A 19,424-nucleotide genomic window follows, 5' to 3' on the forward strand; every position below is an offset into this window, starting at 1 on the left:
ATGCAGATGAGGAAGAGGAAGGGCAGAAGCTGCTAAGAGGAGACACACAGTCTGAAGACCAAGGTGGGAAAGGAGCAGATGAGTGGGTAGAGCTGAGGGGTCGTTTTGTGTAGAGGGGTCAGAGAGCCTCAGATGGAGGGCAGAGACGGGGGGTGTGACGTGGGGAGCCAGATGGGCCATAACTGGAGCACTTGTGGGGACTAAGCGGGTGTGAGCCCAGCTGCGTGGAGAGCTCCGTGCAGAGGAGGGACTGCTTGTGGAAGTCCTGGGCTTTAAGCCTGGAGTTACTGGGCAGGTAGTTTGGCATAAGGCTTTGTAGGGATTTTAATTACGTGCTTGGTCATTTGTACACCCAGAGGGCCTGGTAGCCCCGAGTCTACTAGGGAGAAGCTGTTTCTGGCAGCCCCTCACTACTCCTGCCTGATCTGCACGTGGATGAGGCTTAGTGAGAGCATTTTCGGTACAAAGTGCACAGACAGGAGAATACTTTGGCTCGTGTTAGAAGAAAACAAGTCACTTAATGTTTACCCCTAAGCCTGCTCAAGGAATACATGCTACTGTTGCAGCTGCTGCTGGCTCACAGAAACTAGATGGAAAATGCTGGCAGCCTGTATCTGGTAGGATTCAGTCAGTAGCGTGTATAAAGGAACGACTCACAAGTTGGTGTGCAAGGCCAGGTTCTATGTGGCCCTGGGCGCATTCTAGCTCGGAAGCACGAGGCGCTGCTGTGCCCTGCCTTGGAGACGCTGGGTCAGCGGGCACAGCTTGAGGGAAGGACGCTGCTAAAGGACGGAGAGAGGAGCGGCTGCCACGGGCCGGCTGCCCGCCCCTCGATAGCGAGGAGCAATAACAGCGCACGGCAGCACGCTCCCTGCGCTAACCCCAGCGTTCTTTCCGCTCCGGGGCGCCGCTTAGCACACCTACACACGTGCGTCCCGGGGCAGAGCGCTCAAAGCCCGAACAGCCGCCCCCGGGGCGGAGCGCGGCCTTCGCCCCGCCCGGCCCGCAGCCGAAGGGCCCCTGGCTCTGCGCTGCGCGCCTTCGCCATTGCTATGGCCTTCGCCACCCGCCCCTTCGTGCGTGCGGCCTCCTCCTCCGCCACCGCCGTCACGGCGGCCGCCAAGAAGCTGATCGTCAAGCACGTGACGGTCATCGGCGGCGGCCTCATGGGCGCCGGCATCGCCCAGGTGAGCGCGGCGGGGCGGCGCCGCCATGGCGGCCGTGGGGCGGCTGTCCCTCGGAGCGAGCGCCGCGCTGCGGAGCGGGCGCCGCCGGTTCGAGCCTGGCAGCGGCGGGTCCCAGGGCCTTCTGCCGCCCTCTGGGTGCCGCGCCGCGTCCGCGTTCGTGTTGTGCTACTGCTGGTGGCCCCGGAGCTTCTCCCGGAGCCGGAGCGGCCTCCTCGGCCTTCGGCTGTGCGAGGTCAGAGGGGCGGCGGCCGTTGCTGCCGTCGCTCGGCTTCCAGAGAGGCAGGAAGAACGGAATTTGGTGTTTTACGTTGTTGAGATGGCTTTTAGGACAAAGCACGGGCTGTTTACAAGCCGGAAAGTATGTAATAACATTTGGAAAACTCAGAGCTGAGAAAGAAACTTCTGTCTTGCCAGTGACGCTATTATTGGTTCTTTAAATAGCACGCAGTGCCTAAGATGAACATCAGGCCCTCTGTCATGTGCAGCACTATCAAGTGGTTAATATTTACGGAGGACTTACTTTCCCAGTGTTTAATCACTGGCCTTTGGCTCTCAAGTTCATCTTTAACCTGAGAGTTGCGTGACCGAGCAGTGTTGCTAGTGATGGGAGCCCCGGGCGTTTCCTCATGCACGGGAGGATCCCCGTGTCCAAGCTGCCAGGGAGCTCCTCAGCAGCACCTCGAGTGTCTGGCAGCCCGCATGTCTGCCCCTTTTTCTAGGTGGAACCCAGCAAGGAGGTGTGAGTTTGAAAACTGCAGTTTTTCTTTTCATTGGCTTAGAGGATTTCCTTCTCAGAAGCATTGAATTATTTTTGTGGCAAATCTATAGAAATCAGTGAGTTGCTTATTAACTTCTTGTGTGTGACCACCTTTGTGTACTTTGATATTAGAAGTTGAAGCTTCCACTGAAGGAACCTTTAAAGAATGACTTGGAGTCATATAATCGTAGAATCTATCAGTACAAGCTGGGAGGTGTAAGGATAGAGCACAACACTGCTGAAAAGGACCTGTGGGGGCACTGGTGGATGGCAGCTGGACATGACCAGTGGTGTGTCCTCACAGCTCAGAAAGCCAACCATACCCTGGGCTGCATCAACACAAGAGCGGCCAGCAGGTCAGGGAGGTGATCCTGCCCTTTGCTCTGCATTGTGAGACCTCATCTGGAGTAATGCATCCAGATGGGGTGGGGAGTCTTCAGTACAGGAGAAGACTCTAAGGAGTACCTCTTAGAGTACATCCAGAAGAAGGTCATAAAAATGACCCAAGGGATGGAACACCTCCCTGTGAGGACAGGCTGACAGCTGGGCTGTTCAGCCTGGAGAAGAGAAGGCTCCGGGGAGACCCGAGAGCAGCGTTTCAGTGTCCAAAGGGAGACTGCAAGAACGAAGGGGACAGACTCTTTAGCAGGGTCTGCTGTGACAGGACAAGGGAAAATGGTTTCACGCTAAAAGAGAAGAGTGGGTGTAAGGAAGAAACAGTGAGATGCTGGCACAGGTTGCCCAAAGAGGAGCTGGGTGCCCCATCCCTGGAAATAGGCAAGGTCAAGCTGGAGAGTCTCTGTGCACATGATGGAGCTGTTATTGTCCCTGTTCAATGCAGTGGGGTTGGACCAGATGGCTCTTAATCAAATGACTCTACGATTCTGTACCTTGATACTAGAACCTGAGGCTTCCACTGAAGGAACCTTCAAAGAACATATCAACGGTTTATGGGCTGGTTTGGCCCAGTTCTGTGACCAGCAGAGTGGAGGGATCTGCTGATCCATGCCTCCGGAAAAGGGAAGCAGGGGACCCCAAAATAATTGAAAACAGTGGCAACAATCTGAGGTGAAATAAACTAATTTCCTAAATACAGTATCAGCAAAATATAATGAGAGAGAGAGAGAGAGAGAGAGAGAGAGAGAAAATGTCTGAAAGGTGGATAGGCCTCACCACAGTGCTGAGGTGAGAAGTGCCGTCCAGTTGAGCAGACGGAGAAGCGCAGGTGAAGAAGAGAACATCAGGTGACCTTGCCAGGAGTTATGTCTCCTTGCTGACCACAAAGCCTCCTGGGGAAATGTAGTTCTTCTTCTCCGGACAGGCACCTGGAACTTGAGCATCAACAGTCAAACCCCAGTGCATTGCGTGATGTTATGGTGTGGAATACTGATAACCAAAAATCATAAAACCATGACGGAACACCTTTGAAGAAAATTGTTCTCTTGTTTGAGGAACATGTGGCATGTAAGGGTTGTAATTGTGTAGGGAAAGAGACTGCATATACTGTTAGATTGCATTTTAGAGAATCAAGAGAAACTTGCAGTGTTTGTTAGTAACAGAAGTTGCAGTCTTCTGCTAAAGACTGTTTTGTTGACCACCTGCCTCTGATTTATCAATCTAAAATTATCTCAAAACAGGTGTGATTACGACAGAGGGAGGTCACTTCTGTGCCCTGTTAATGAAGATTTTCTTCTTAGAACATTTAAATCATGTCTTTCTCCTCCTGTCAGGAGAAACTGAACTGTTACGGCTGAAACCAGGCGTTCATAATTTTTTATTCTGCTATATGAAGAGCACTTCAGTGGGAGAAAAGCATTAATTGACTCCCTTACAGTGTCATTTCATCTGTAGTTTCTGTTAAGATCTTTGGATAGAAGAGCGTACGTGTGTGTTTGAATTGGAGTGACTGCTCGCTGTTCTTTTCTCTAAATGTACGCATGGCAAGAATGAACTGGGAAAAGGGCCATCTTCATTCTTCTGTGATTCTTTGCTATCTGGTCAGCTATGTTCTCGTATAACTGTAAATGGGTAATCACCAAAGCATTTATTTAGTGTGCTTGAGAGTGACTTTCCTTCTGAAGAGTGGGTGATCTTGCTTTGCCATTGCAAATGATCATCAGCAGGAGAAGTGTTAGGAATGGAAGTTCAGGCTTGGCTTAAAAATTTCTTAGGTTGCAATGGATTTTATGAAATAACTGCTATGAAAAATTATTAAAATGAAGAAATTGATGGATGAAGGAAATGTCCAACTGCAGACTAACGCCTTGTTAGAGTTGTAGTGCTTCTGTCTGGCATTTTTTTTGTTTTGCTGGAGTAGTGAGGAATATCAGATGAGAATAGGGCCATGCTTTTCTTCCAGAGATTGATTTTTTTATTTTTTTTTTCCTTTCAGTCAGCTTTGTTGGAGTGGGTCTTGTGTGTCTCCAGTTGCACATCTGCAGACAGCTTGGGGAAACAAATGGATTTCTTTTTCTCTAAAGTTGTTCTAGTCCTTTCTCTTCTGCCCCAAACGTTTGCAGGATTTTATGTTTTCTAGTCAAGCATGTAATTCTTGATTCAATATGTTGTTGTTGTCTTTTGCTTAATTCTAGTCAGTTGTCTGCCCCTGGACAAGTCAGTATGGTTGTTTATGTTCTTGATGTTGAATCTTCTTTTAATTTTCAGGTTGCAGCAGCAAGTGGTCACACTGTGGTGTTAGTAGACCAGTCAGATGAAATCCTTAAGAAATCTACAAAAGGAATTGAAGAGAGTTTGAAGAGAGTGACTAAGAAGAAGTTTGCGGATAAGCCTGAGGTTGACATCTTTTTATTTCCACTGTTGGGAAAACATAGAAGAATGAAACTACTGTATGGAAGTTCTGATGTTATTTCTAGTTATGCGTTACAGAACATACTAATATACTGGCTTACGTATACTTGCATACATAATTATACACTGGTATTTACAGTTAACAGCATGAGTAGTGCAGTAAGTCAAGGAAAACGAGAAAGTTTGTTTGCATGAATACAGAAGGCAAATTACAGTAATTACAGGATATCCAGAGCAATATATCTTATCATACATAATTATGGAGAGTCTTTCAATCCAGAAGAAAACTTTGTATGGTAAATGTATGACATTATGTTTTCTAGTGTACAGGTACGACTTCTCTTGTATAACATTTCTGCTTTCCCGTTCAAAGTCTTGGGAATTTTTTTATTTCTGTCCTCACAACGGCTATCAGTGGTTGGCACCTTTGATAGAAGATAAAATCCTCTCCCTCCTCCTCACCTCATTCTCAGTGGGAATCTATAGCAGAGTGCAGGCCATTTCACTTGAATGAGCTAGCACATATCATAGAAGTGAATTGTGAAAGCAAAACGTTACTTTCCTGAATGGAAACAACACAGAGGTTTGAAATAGAAGTTCCTCTCTGTGAAGGGCAAGTCCACTTTTCTCAGAAAGTACTGATGGACCAGTCAGTTGTTCACTTAGACTCTGAAGCTGAAGGTTGGACTGCAGCAAATAGTCTTCCTGTTAATAATTTCAAGGATCTCCTGTTTGCTTCAAAGTAGACTTTATTTAAAAAAATTTGTGTCAGTGAAAGCATAGCTCTACGTGTTTGGGACTTTCTGATTCATTTGGAAATACAGCAGCATGCTTAAAGTTCTGAGGGCTTCAGAGCACATATGGGGGTTTTCATGTAAAAAGAAATGAAATAATTATTGCACATTCTTGGAATGTTTCAGGCTGGTGCTGAGTTCATTGAGAAGACTTTAAAGAACCTCACAACAAGCACAGATGCAGTAGCAGTGGTTCACAGCACAGATCTGGTGATTGAAGCCATTGTGGAGAATCAGGAAATTAAAAATGACCTCTTCAAGAGGCTGGACAAGTTTGCTCCAGAGTATGTACATTTTTTTCCTGTTTTATTTTGAACTTGCCCCTTTGTTTGTTTGTTTGTGTTTTTAAATGTGGTTTGGTTTTGTTGCACCATTAATTCTGCATTTTCTGAATTAATTTTCTTAACTCTGCGCTGGTCACGTTGCACGTGGTGCTTGTCCTGCCCAATTCATACACTGCAAACTCTTTCAGGCGTATTCATCGGATTATTTACTTGTTGCATTGCCTATTTGATGTGCTTCATGGTGTGATTAGGCATAAGATCTGTCTATCTACTCAACAGGCCTGCTTTTTCCAAGTGGAGATGCACAGCTGTAGAATAAGCTTTTTCTGGTACAGATGAGTTATGGTCAGTATACTTCTTCCCATATTTAAATAAATAGGGAAGTGGAGTGAAATATTTATTTTTAGTGTGCCCAGCATGAACAAGTTTTAAGAAGTTTCAGCCTCTTAACTATAAGTCACAGTCAGCTTAACCAATGCAAGTTTACTTCGTATCGGAGGAGTTTTGAAATAGTTTATTGCCAGTTATTATTTCTTGTGCTCTCTGGATTACTTAAAATCTTCAGAATTTTCCTTGATAATTGTTGGAGGGTTACTGTTCAGTTGTGTACAAAACCCCAAATCCTCTTAAGCTGAGTGTGCTGCCTCAGGAGCTCGATCCTTGTAAGGGATGACTCAGAATCACAGCACAGGTTGGAGTCCTAACTAGTACTGTTAAAGCTGGGAGTGTGGGCTAAAAGGTACTCTGGGTTGTCTAACCACAGGACTAAACTAGTTTTAGCTTGTATATAATGTCGATAGAGCAAAGATGTTATCGTTAGTTGACTTCAGCCTAGGGAGGTTTTCAGGCTGCGTCACATAGTGTTCAAAATCACCTGGCATTTCTGAAAAGAATGAATGATCACATATACAAGAAAAACACTGCACTGACAACAGGCTAACTTGCTCTTGGCCTTAGTCTGACAAGCAAAGAAAAGAAAGTAGCTGCCTTTGGCAATTACCACCGTACCTTGTCATGCATGACTAGACTACAGACTTGTATGTCTGTATTATAAAACAGACCGTTGTTTGAGGTTTTTCTCTGTATTCAATAGAGAAAATTAATGAGCAAATTCAGGTATGTTAAATAGCAAACTATATAGAACCTGACAGCACGCAGAAATAGGAACAAGGATTTGATGCCTCATTTAATTAATACGCGTATTGGGAAAGCTTAAATTATTTGTACTCAGACTGAGTAGTTTATAAACATTACTGTTTTGAAACATCAAATTTTACCTTAGAGAGTATTACAAAGTCTGGGGACTATGAAAGCATGACTCTTCAAGGCTGGGAAAAAGGACACTGACATTAGACAGGAAATCTTATAAAAAAGGAAAACTCAGGATGGCGTTGAATGTATGGTGTAAAGGCTGAAAGAAAGGGAAGCGGATGGTGAGGAACATGAGCTGCAGTGCAGGTGGTCTAGATGAAAAGAGAGCAAGCTACTGGAGCTGTGAAACTTAGTTTCCAAGTATTTAAAATAGTAGCTGTTAGATACAAACAGCAGTATGTCATTTTGTGAATAGCATAGGAAGTTCTAAATTGTGTGAATAATATGAGGAAGGGTAGCAATATCTTGTCAGTGTTTTTCTGTGTTTTGAATGAGGAAGTGGACTTTGCTTGTTCCATGTGGCACTGTGATGGGAGGGTAAGCTCTCCCTGTCAGCACAGGCGCTGTACTGCCTTTGCTACATTGGACACTTGGAAGTTTCTGGAATTACTACTTGAGCTGAGTGTTTCATCAGCTTAGTGGAGATCTTGTGGCTGATCCATAAGGAAGGTAAGATTTGCTTAAAGATAGCTCTGAGTCTTGGGAGAAGTTTTGTAACTGAGATTTTGGGCAGTGATGTCATTTTGAACTGTGTACTATAATTATGGAAGGCCAGGCTTCTGAAGAGGTAGGTTTTAGCTTAACTCAAATATTTGCATTTAGTATAGGGTTAACAGGTAACTGACTGAAACGTGAAGGACTGTGAGTTACAGTTGATTAGACAAGATCATGCCTTTGGAATATCAACTTTCTGATGCTTTGCATCTTTCTTCTTTTGTGTTCTATCCTGGATTTCGTTTTTGTCCTCAGCTACAGTGCCACATGTTTCTCTCTTGTATTTGTGCTACAGTGGCCTCTCAAATAAGGATGACTACTAAACTAAAGCATTGCATCAGAAACAAACACAACAAAACAAGCTTATTTCCTCTTCCTTTTTTTCTCTTGAAAAGTTCTATAATTCTTCTGAAAGAGGATCTGTAAATGGAGAGGAATGAAGAAGGTATTCCTTTGTGAGAGTTTTATTTGGTCATTATGTGGGTGCAGAGTGAATTTCTAAGAAGTTTTCAGAGAAAATGCAATGAGCAAGGAGAGTTAGGCAGGCCCAGAATTCAAGGTATTCATCATCTGGATAACTGTCCAGATAAGGCTGTGAGTGCCCTTTCTTGATCTCAGATCATCAGTGAGCACATCCTGAACTCATCCTCTGTACTCTCAGCAGAGCTTTGCAAAAGTGTTTGCTTTTTCAAAAGTACTCCGAATGTTGTGTAATCTGCCAACTGGTGCAATGCTGTGTGGTGGTTATCAGCATCAGGATGGGTGATTAAGTGTTGCCACCAACTTTTGGGTTCTGTTTTCCTTTTCTCGTGTTCAATTAGTCCTCATATTTCTGCACTGAAAAGATGAGGCTGGGTTTTTGTGGTGTTATTTTAATCTCCCTGCATCTCTCATAATTTTGGGGACATTGGAACCCTGCAGCACTTTTCAAGCAGAATAATAAAAAGCTTATGAAAAGACTTTTCAGATATTCGGTTTCTCAAGAGCTTTTGCCTTCTGTTAATCTCTGGTGGAAATGCCCATCAGCATCTCTTGGTCTAAGATTTATACACATGGAAACGCAGCTGGGAACAGGCCAGTGGTTTTGGACAGTTCACTGTATTCAGAATCAGTGAGTTATGAAAGTGATATAAAAGAAGTGTTCTTCAGCTCTCACTGCAGAATAAGCTGGACTTTAAAAGCAAGTTTTGCTGAAATGATGTTTCTCTGGTGTTTGACTTTGTTCTTGCTTTCTTTCTTTGACCCACTAGATGGCACTCAGCAAAAGCATGCTGATGGCTGAGAAAGTACCAAGAAAGCTTTGCTAGTATTGCTGCTTTCATAAACCTTCAGATTCTTCTGTCACCTGAAGCATAAATAATGTAATCTATGTCATGAAGACATGCAAATTCTGTTTTACACTTCATTTAAATCAATTAGTTGTTCAGAGCAGAACAGTGTAAATAAAATGCCCTTGTACACAGCTTAAATGTAATGTTTTATTTCCCACTGCTTTATGTTACATGAGGTTATGGTGTTCACCTGCAGAAGCGATGCTGAAGTAAAATCTCTTGCTTTAAGTCCATTATTTTGTGAGGAGTAATCGTTGCTGGTTTTACAAATGGGTTCACTAGATTTTCATGAGTGTATTTGAATCTAGGAGATTTTCAGTGAGTGTGAGTGTCAGTTGGATGCGTTGACCTTTCAAGGTTGAAACTATGAAATGTAAAATACTCTTTTATTAGCTTGCCTAAGAACAATGTGAAACCTGCTTTATGGTGGAGAAATAACAAAAGTAATGTTTGTAAGGAACATGAACAAGAATTCCTTATCCTTAACAAATCCTCAAAACTGAGAAAACATAATAAAAAATGGGTCTATGGTTAGATGTAACTCTTTGGAAGGCTCTGTTGTGAAGCTCAGTTATGTCTTAGTGAAATGTAAACAAAATGCCAGTGTAGATTAACATTTGATGAACCCAGTAGAATAATTTTTGAAAGGTAAATAGCATACAGTCCAGAATGGAAGGTAGGGCTTCATTTCTAATTTAGCTTTTGATTCTCATGATTTGGAGAAAGTCATATGTGTAAGTTTTCTGTGTGATGTGTTTACATCAGGGTGTTGAGATTCTGAGGTGTTTTTTAAAAAAAAAAAAAAAAAATTGGATAATAATAAGTGTGGTTTAAGTCTGGGTGATGGGCTTCATCTTTGTCTTGAAACTCATGTGATTTTGTGTATCCTTTAAAGTGCCATATGTAGTATTTTTTTAATTTCCTTTTTTTGTCCTATTACCTCATGGTGGGAAGTTTACTCACTGTGTCTGCCACTGCTCGTTTAAACAAAACAAACAAACAAACAAAAAAATTACAAGTGTTTTCAAACCTCCAGAATGCTTGCTTGACATCTCAAATGATCGGGTATCCATTGAGATGATTAAAAAATTGGATTTGGTTTCCAGGATTGCTAAAGGAATTACCTGGGATAGATTTGAGGCTCTGAAGGAAGAGAAAATCTACCTGGAGAATCTTCCTTCTTTGACCTGATGTAGTATTCAACACGCTCTCCCAGGAGTCAGAAACTCGCACAGCTCATCTAGTGGTTATTTCATCATTGCTTAATTTATACTGCAGAAAAGGAAAGCCATAATCTGCAGAGGTATTTCTAAGAGTTCCATGGTTGGTTAGCCAGTGGATGTCTACTAATGTGTAGTGCACCAATCTCCTACTGTCAGAAAGATAGCTGTCATGTTTACAATCCATTTGTTTCTTGTTTCCAGGCATACAATATTTGCGAGCAACACTTCATCCTTACAAATCACACAGTTGGCTAACTCAACCACCAGGCAGGACCGATTCGGTGGCCTCCATTTCTTCAACCCTGTGCCTATGATGAAGCTTGTGGAGGTAAGAGTCTTAAAACAACCTAGCAACAATCACTGTGGTGAGCATTTGTTTTGACTGAGAATTGAGTTAGATGAAAGGGTAGATCTCAGTTTGCAGCTCCTCTGATGTGGAATGAGCTACGTCTAGTGATAAGAGAGTGGTGCAGTCTCTGTCAAGGAGCAAATTGAACAAACTGAGGTAACTCCTGTCTCAAGGCTCCACAGTTATCAGTGAACTACCAGCAGATGTGCCCTTTCTGTCATGCAGACTGGCTGATTAATAAGAACTATTGGCAGCTCAAAGTAAATCATCTACTGACTGACAGAGCAATTGATTATAACAGCGTGGGCTTGATTAGAAAATGATCTGCAGATGAACATCACTGCCTTGTGACTTATGAAACAAAGTCAGTCATGTTTATTCAGTGTTCTGGATGAGTTGTCTGGAAAGATTTAAACTAGTTAACATTACAGTGTTTCACAACCAGCAAGGAACCATGAAGAATTGCTTTTAGGTAGCTCTTTGTTTTCCAAAGTGTACAAACTTGGGCTATATCTTGTAATTTGTAATAATGCTTAAAATGAGAGCAGAACTATAAATAAATGGGTATAGGAGTCTGAACTTCAAAAGTAAAGGTCTCATTGCAGTAAAACTGTCAGGTCTTTCTTCCTCTGCTTTTATTTCTCATCTCCCTTTCCTCACTCAAAAACCAGACCAAAACAAACAAACAAAAAAACCCCAACAGTTTGTCTATGCAATAGAACTGGAGACGAGCATAACCACAAAGGAATTTGCATCTCTGGGAGAGTGTGTGACTGTCTTGATCAGCTAGAGCTCACAAGAAATTATGTAAAAATTAACTCTACATTTTGGCCAGTCTGCTGCAAAATTTCGTGTACTTGTTTTATAGTGGTGTCAGAGATCATGGAAATCCAGGCATAATTCCTTAGGCTGACATAGACTTCCTGTTTTCTCTGCTGAGAACTACTTGTCACCAGTAATTTATTTGTGGAGATGAAATGTTCTGTGCCTTGTTTCAAGTCTAAAACATAGAGTAGTCTTTAGAAATCTAAGCTAAGCTTCTGTGAAGTTTGAAAAATACTGAAGATATCTATCAACATTTCTGAAAACAAAACAGAGCAATCTCTGTATGACTGTTGCAATCAATCTTAGTAATGTTTTTTCATCTGAGTTATGAATGCCCTAGCCTAATGTCACTCCACTTGATGAGTAGTTTGCATAGGGTGCAGGATGGGTATTACACCCTTTTTGTCAAGAACTCTCCAGTAGATTTTCTAGAGTGGTGCCAATGTGTTTCCCAAGGTAGCAGAGATTGTGACTTCTAAATTTGTTCTATTATATTATGATCTCTAAATGGGATTCCTGAAGGATAGTACCTTTTATTTTTCATACTGGCTGAGTGGGAAAGTATGACATAGATGTATAAAATTTGAAAACGTAAAATGCTGAATCTGTCTTAAAAATAGATCTCTGTGTTTGTCACATATATATCCACTGATTATTATTTTTTTTTAATACTTTTTTTTGTGTTAAATTCTATAGTAGTGTTCTGAAATTGAGTTTTATCGTTGTATTGCTCACAAATGTGCTTATGCTCTCCTTTCCTGCCCAGGTCATCAAGACTCCAATGACTAGCCAAAAGACTTATGAGTCACTCATGGATTTCAGTAAAGCAGTAGGAAAAAGTCCTGTCAGTTGTAAGGTGAGTACAGTTTGGATTCCACAGAGTTCAGAGGATTTGTTCTTGAAAACTTGCTTTTAAGGGGTGGTTTTGAGTAGGTCATAAGAGCACATTAGGATTTCCAGGCTTGTCCAGATTCTCTTCCCTGTTAAAAACATTGTGACATAGGAAATTCCCATGTTGATCTCAAATTCCTCACATTAGAGAGGTAGCAGCACAAGTATCAGAGTTTACACGTTTTATTTTTCTTTTCCAGTCCTGTGGAAGCCTGGGCTGGAAAGCTTAAGCAGGAGCTCATCTTTGTCTGTGTTAGAGGCAAGACTGCTGCTACTTGTACTGTGAAGCAATTGGCTGGGTTCCCCCTGGTTGTGTGCTCATCACAAGTTTTTCTTAAGACTGCAGTAACTGGACCCATATTCATCTTGGTTGCTTTGTAATTTGGCTTTTTTTCTGGAGGAATGCCTCGCATCCTAAGCACACTTTTTCCAAATCCATTAAGCTGTAGTTGGGGAAGCTTCATGCAAGCTATTGCCTTGAGTTTCACAGCCCCCAGGAGGCATTTGGTCGTGAAAATAAGGGCCTGAAATCTAATAGTTACCAGTAATTCAGTATATGAATGTTGGTCTCAGATTTTGTCTGTACTGCTACGTTGCTGTGTGGCCTTAAGTAAGTTCATTTTCCTGTTTCAGTTGCAGTTTTCCAGTGTGCACTGTGATTAGGTAGCGTGATATATGATGAGATATTTTTTATAAACTAGCTTGAGTAGAGAATAATGCAGAAATAACATCAGTCTCAAAAAACAAACAAAACATCTTGGGATTTTTTTTTTTTTTTTGGTTCTTGTTTGCTGAAGGAATTGAAGTGATTTATGTGGAGTTCTCTGGCTTAAGTAATGAGATAAAATAAAGTGAATCAATGAACATGTGGAACAGTTGAAAATGTGAAATAATACTCTGGAAAGCTCTTTCTGTATTTTTGATTTTGTTCAAAGCTTGCATTAAATAAAAATACTGCTAGGGAAGAACTTCTTTTATCTTTCCAGGAAATTGTATCAGCAGAATTTTACTGAGGAAAAGGCATTTTCCGCTGAACCACATTAAGAGTAATGAATTGGACTCTTAATTGTTCTCAAGCATGATAAAATGTTTATATGCCGAGCCTGGTTTGTGAAACTCATTGTGTTTTAATAGCTCGCAGATAAATCAGATGAACAATACAATTTAGAGCATGCCAGAATTTGATGATTTAATAAGTATTTTCATACTGTTACTTGTCATGTATTATTTGAAGATAGTGGTAAAGAATGTTTATTTAGAATCTCTTTTTTTTTTTTGCTTTTCTTAGGATACTCCAGGTTTTATTGTAAACCGTCTCTTGGTGCCATATATGATGGAAGCTGTTCGACTTTTTGAGAGAGGTACTTCTTGGTTTATTGACTTCAGAGAATGTTGAAGTATGATGCTGCTAAGTGTCCATTCAGAAAAATGTTTGGATTACCTCCAAACTTTCATACCTTAAGGACTGGCAGTGCAAAGGGTACAGCAAGAGTGAACCAATCTGTGCATCTGAATAGATCTAATCTAGCATTTGAAATACCAGAGTGCACGGAGTTGGAAGTTGCTTATTATCAATATGGGAAATTTTTGCTAGTATGAAGCATTCCTGGTTTGGAAAGATGATCTTTGTACTACTATAAAAATTTTCTGAGCCAGCTGATCAGAAGCCCACCTCTCCTAAGAGGAGAATGGGATTCCCAAGAGGCCATTATGGAAATGCCTGAAAATTGCATAATGGGAGGACCTTTAGGAAAGGCATCCAAAGGTTCCTTTCATTTGGCTTTTGAAATAAAACACCGATTTTCAGGTAGGACAAGAAGTATAATATTCAGTATCACATATCAGTGCTGTCATGCAAGTGATTTGGGCTTAACCATTGCTCTGCAAATCCTCCTGTTCCCCTTCTATGTCCCTTTTTAAGCATAGCTTCTTTAGGACTTTCTATGTTATTGTTGGTCACTTTGGTGCTAATTAACTGAGGGTAGGTGGAAGTAAACAGAAATCCCTAAAGAACCACTAGATTTTCAAAGCATTGACAATTATTTTGGAACAAAGAAAACAAGCCAATAATATGAGTGGATAGAGAAAATTTTGGAGTCTAATTGCTTTTATTTCAAGTGTTCTGCTCCTAGCAGCATGCTACTTAATGATGTCATTTGAAACATTTTGTTTTTGAAAACACCACTTTTTATAGATGAAAGCACTGCGTTATCAGGATTCCACCAAATATGCTTTAAATATTAAAAATCTGTTTTATATCATACAGAAGGAATGGCTTGATCTCCAGAAAAAAATAAAAGGCAACACTACTCGTTTATCCATCAACAGATGGATAATTATGTCTCAAACAGAGAAAAGAGCAAATTTTAGTGACTTGAAAGGAGAAGACATGAATGGAACGGGACATAATTCTTTTAGAAAAAGTCACAGTTTTAAGCAGCATGTGGATGTTTTAATGCATGTAAGAGAGGTGCCTTTGTTGAGAGACATGTATTGTTACATATATTTCAGGAGACAGTAGAACTTTAATTAAATGTAGAAGGAAACAGTCACTGAAATTGTATGTTAAAATTGACTGCTTTCTGCCTAGGCAAAGCAGTATTTTGATTTCATCTTTATTCTGTTTGTATTTTGTGCAACAGTATAATATTGGCAAACTTCTTCTATGTTTTTCTTTTTAACTTCTAAAACATCAGTGTAAAAATCTCATTAGTATTTGATGGCTGTTCTGTGGCTTTTGCTTTTTATTGGATCCAATTAAATTCTTATCACATCTTTGCATTAATTTGGGGGGTAGACACTTCAGCCACATTATCAGCCACGATAGTGAGAAATTTGGGTCTCTTTCTTGGCAGCCCCAAGCCCTGAAATGCCAGGGCATTCGTCAGTCTTTAAGTCTTTACTTACACAGAATCTTCCTGGGTTAAGTGGGTAAAGGCTCAATACAGTTTTGCATAGGCAAAATACCTTTAGCGTATCAACAGTGATTTAAACGAGGGCGTATGGAAATACTAGCATATGATGGTCTGTATTGCCCACTTGTTAGTAGCAAACCAAAAAAGCAGTCAGTTGTCTATGGAAATCTGCAATATACCATCAGACTGCCTGGACCAGGAGTGCAACGCTTGTTTGCTTCTTACTGTTTCTAATTGCACTGCAGTGCAGCTGTAGGCTGGCAGGTGACTAAGTGGGGTAAATCTGTTGGTAGAAGTACATGTACATCATCTTAAAATGAATTGAGTGCTTACGTGCATTTAAATTGGGACTAATTATCCAGTTTCTCAAAAATAAATTTTTAAAATTAAAAAGGAGTTGTCATCTTTAAGGAGTAAAATGAGATACATGCCAATTATTGTTTTGTACAAGACTACTACTGAAGCTTTTGCCTTTATAGGAGATTTTTGATCTGCAAAGAAGTGCACTGCCTTTATCAAGAAATGATAGTGGTAGAAATCTGCTTTTGTGACAGTATAAAACATACATTCTCAGCAAAAGAATGAAGTCAATATTATCTATGGCCATTGCAGAGCAGCATTGATGCAGAAGTTATGAATTTCTGATCATTTAGATTTTTTTTTTTATAATCCTGGGAATGAAAAATTTTTCTACACCTCTGCAGTCTCTTCAAGTCACTCCTCTCTGCCATCTTCAATACCTGATGGCCGTCCTCTGCTGAGAGCTGCTGAGGCACATGGTGCAGCTGCTGCTGCTCCACTCCCCCCTGCCTAGTCTGTCTGCTGGCCATCACTGCTTCCCATAAAAGGAGTGGTATATGGTAATTTGCACCTGCACCGTGGCAGTTCCAGGTGCCACAGGCTGGCATCTCAACAGAAAACTGCTTTAACTAAAGTGTAAACTGGTGCACTGTTGTAAGAGCTGCAAGGGTTGAGGCATATACATTTAAATCCAGGACTTTCTTCTCCAGGCTGTTAACTTTTGGCAAAAGGATGGTATGGATGTCTGGACTAGTGGGAACTGCAGTGAAATGAAATAGTGCATATTGGCTTATTTGGCCATATCCCTGACTGCAGGAGCTGCTGTCCAGAGGAGCTGGATATGTCCTGTTTTAGACCTTGCCTTCTGACTGTTGTACAGGAAGGGTAGCTCTTGTCCTGCATGTGATCCAAAAAGTGCTGCTAATATTGTCAAGTCGAAACACTGAGTTGCCTCAAAACAAAACTCTTTTCATTCTTCATAATGACTGATTCTTCCTCCAGTCTTTCAGGTAGGTTGAGCAAAGCAGCTGTGGCTACTTCAAAAATCTATATTGAAATGCAAGGGAAAGATAAGAAAATCGATATCAGGTCTGTAGGTGGTTTGTTGTTGTTGTTATTTTTGTGGTGGTGGTTTGGTTTGGTTTGGTTTTTTTGTGAGAGATTCATCTTTATCCTTCAGCATGGACTTCTGTGTATGCTGACCCCAGTTTTTGTGGTTCTGAAACGTGCAGAGATTTCAGTGAAGAGCTGCACCAGTGTGAAATAACACCTTGTTAATTATTTATAAGTGGTGCCAAGTAGATGCAGAATCTTCTCTGTTCATCAAACTGTCAATCTTTTCTCTAGGAGATGCATCAAAGGAAGATATTGATGTTGCTATGAAGCTTGGGGCTGGCTATCCCATGGGTCCATTTGAACTGCTGGACTATGTTGGTTTGGATACCAGTAAATACATTATAGATGGTACTGCATACTTATTTTCTTTTTTTCTCCCCTTTTTAGAAAACTTGTAGATGAATGCTGTAATGAAAATCTGACTCCTAACTAGCTGAAACTGCATGCTTATGACACAATTTTCTTAACTGTTAAGGAGAAAGGAGTGAGGATTCTGCTCAGAATGCTGTATGAGTACAACGTTTGTATTGTATGCTTATCTTACTGATGGGGATATAACAAGTGCTTGCTTTGCTGACTGCATCAAGTTCCTGTGGAAAATATTAGTAATGTCAGTGGAACTTTATATAATTAAAAAATAGGCAGTGGGGAAGAGAAGCATGTAGTGGGAGTGTAAGACATTCTCACAGAGAGCAACAAAAGTTGAACTCTTCAGTCTTTTTCTGCCAGCCGTGATGTTGTTCTCAGTTAATAGGGAACACAGAAAATACTTTAAAAGGTACGGTTATACCATCTCCCTTTCATTTCAGCTGGTAAGTGGAGAATGTATGTGCAATAGCAAACAAGTGGTGTAAATATTCTCCAGGCAGAATGTCGCTTTCAAAATAATGTTGTCAATGAAATCACTTCTGCTTTTAGCAAGCAGTGCCGAGTAGTGTTATTTCACCCCAACTGACCATGTCTTTCACAAATAGAAATGAATCTTGGACCTTTTTTTCACTTGAGTTTCCTTTCAGCCTATATTTTTTATTAAGTTATTATTTCCTTATACTCAGTCTTTTATTTTCTATTTTAGAAGTTTTCCTTTACATTTTTTGAGGTATTAAAAATCAACAGTTGTGGAGATCATGAGATTGTAAGGTGTTGTGAGCACATTACTCCTACGACTAATTGCTCGCTTTGCTCATAACTATGGCAACTAGCATGGTTTATGAAGCTTGAAAGGTCCTAGTATTGAAAGGTCTTGGAGAATCTAAAGTAAATTTCAAACCTTTTTCAGTTTGCTAACCTCTTAACGCTTTTCTAAAGAGATGGTGAATTCTATTACTTTTGCATATGAACAGGAATGTTTCACATTCATCCGCTTCTTTTCTCCCATTAGGATGGCATGCACTAGAGCCCAACAATCCTCTTTTTCTACCCAGCCCACTCCTGGATAAACTGGTACAAGAAAAGAAGCTGGGTAAGAAGACTGGAGAAGGATTTTACAAGTACAAATGAACTTAAACCTCGAGGGGTGTTAAACTATCTCTGTATGCTATTCAGCATTGCAATACTACAGGTGAATTGTTTAAACCTTCCCAAAGGTGCATTTAGAACATAACTCACCTCTGAATGGAGTGATTGCACTAGATAACTATCTCTCTGCTGACAGCTTGATTTGGTAGATTATTTTTCTCATAATTCTGAAAAGCTTTATATGTACAGTGCCTTCATGCAGATGTTGATTGTTTAGGTGCAGGAGAGAATGGCAAGTCAATTTATGTATTTGAAGATGATATGTTAATGGGAAAAATTCAAAAAATAACACTTTCTTGAAAATAAAATTTTCAACAATTCTGTATTGATTGCCATGGTCTGTGGTTGATGTACTTGGTTGTAGTCCACTGGGTGGCAGTCTCTTTTCACTCTGGTAAATGTGGTGGAAAGGCAGCAAGTTGTTTCATTAGAGTTTTCCTTAGTCGTGATGTTAACGTGAAGGTTTAAATGAACAAATTCACCTCTTCGAGTGCCGTATTGTTTAAAACAGTCCTGCATTGGCAGGCTGTCAACATACACAGGAGGGTCCCAGTGTCAGCATTTAAAAGCAGAACTCATGATTTGTGTTGGGATTTTCTGATGCTTACAAACCTGTCAAGTATATATGCACGTAAAAACAGAAGAAGTCTGCAAGAAGTGTTTGTAAGTTTGGCTTGCTATTTCAGAAGAAACTTCTTTTTCTCTGTAGCAAATAGGCTATTTGGAAGTACTTAACTGTTGGATGGGGATAGTTTATTCTGTGTGGAATACTGTGCCAGGATGAGCAGAGACGAGATGAAGGACTTCAAATACTTGTCCTTAAATCTAGATCAGAACACATAGTGATAATTGAACAACTGAGGACATTGAAATCAAGGTAAGCCTTTTGTTTTGCTCCTCAGTGAGGAGGCGTGGAATCTCTTGTTGGATTCAGTTGATGAAGTACAGTTGAATTTGTCAGAAATAGGGTATTAAATAGTCACTCCTGATTTGTAGATGAATTACAACTACCCCTAACAGTCTAAAGATGTCTCTGAGGCTCAAAGAGTGGATAACAAAATGAAGGAATTGACTGTCTCTGTTTCCTTCTGTGAATAATGTTTCCTAGCCTTTGCTATGCCCGTGTAGAAGTACGTGAGCTGCCTTCCACTGCGTGTAGTGTTGACTGTCAAGGCAGGACTTCCTACCTGATTGGTATGTTACACTAAAGCGTGGTGTATTAGCCCTGCTCTCAACACTCAGCTCTTCGTGAATTTTTAT

The 19,424-nt window shown here is 40.8% G+C and overlaps 2 protein-coding genes across 2 annotated transcripts in view; one reads left to right on the forward strand and one right to left on the reverse strand.

Annotated features, from left to right (window-relative positions):
* ETNPPL (ethanolamine-phosphate phospho-lyase) overlaps positions 1 to 19,424 on the reverse strand; it is a 339,765-nt gene that overhangs the window by 28,354 nt on the left and 291,987 nt on the right. The window lies entirely within an intron of this gene.
* HADH (hydroxyacyl-CoA dehydrogenase) lies at positions 986 to 18,487 on the forward strand. The gene is made up of 8 exons (XM_052681784.1): positions 986 to 1,187; positions 4,609 to 4,737; positions 5,673 to 5,830; positions 10,452 to 10,578; positions 12,191 to 12,280; positions 13,604 to 13,676; positions 16,878 to 16,994; positions 18,028 to 18,487. Exons 1-8 carry the CDS (start codon positions 1,053 to 1,055, stop codon positions 18,144 to 18,146), a joined length of 948 nt encoding a protein of 315 aa, XP_052537744.1. The 5' UTR covers positions 986 to 1,052; the 3' UTR covers positions 18,147 to 18,487.

The sequence above is a fragment of the Tympanuchus pallidicinctus genome, unplaced genomic scaffold (assembly GCF_026119805.1).
Source record: "Tympanuchus pallidicinctus isolate F22 unplaced genomic scaffold, pur_lepc_1.0 scaffold2, whole genome shotgun sequence".
Classification (NCBI taxonomy): Eukaryota; Metazoa; Chordata; class Aves; order Galliformes; family Phasianidae; genus Tympanuchus; species Tympanuchus pallidicinctus.

Bases quoted from the DNA above. Each gene is read 5' to 3' on its own strand.
- HADH (XM_052681784.1), top strand. From the start codon at position 1,053: ATGGCCTTCGCCACCCGCCCCTTCGTGCGTGCGGCCTCCTCCTCCGCC. The intron at 1,188-4,608 runs GTGAGCGCGGCG...TTTAATTTTCAG, and splicing joins TGGGCGCCGGCATCGCCCAG to GTTGCAGCAGCAAGTGGTCA. The intron at 12,281-13,603 runs GTGAGTACAGTT...TGCTTTTCTTAG, and splicing joins AAAGTCCTGTCAGTTGTAAG to GATACTCCAGGTTTTATTGT.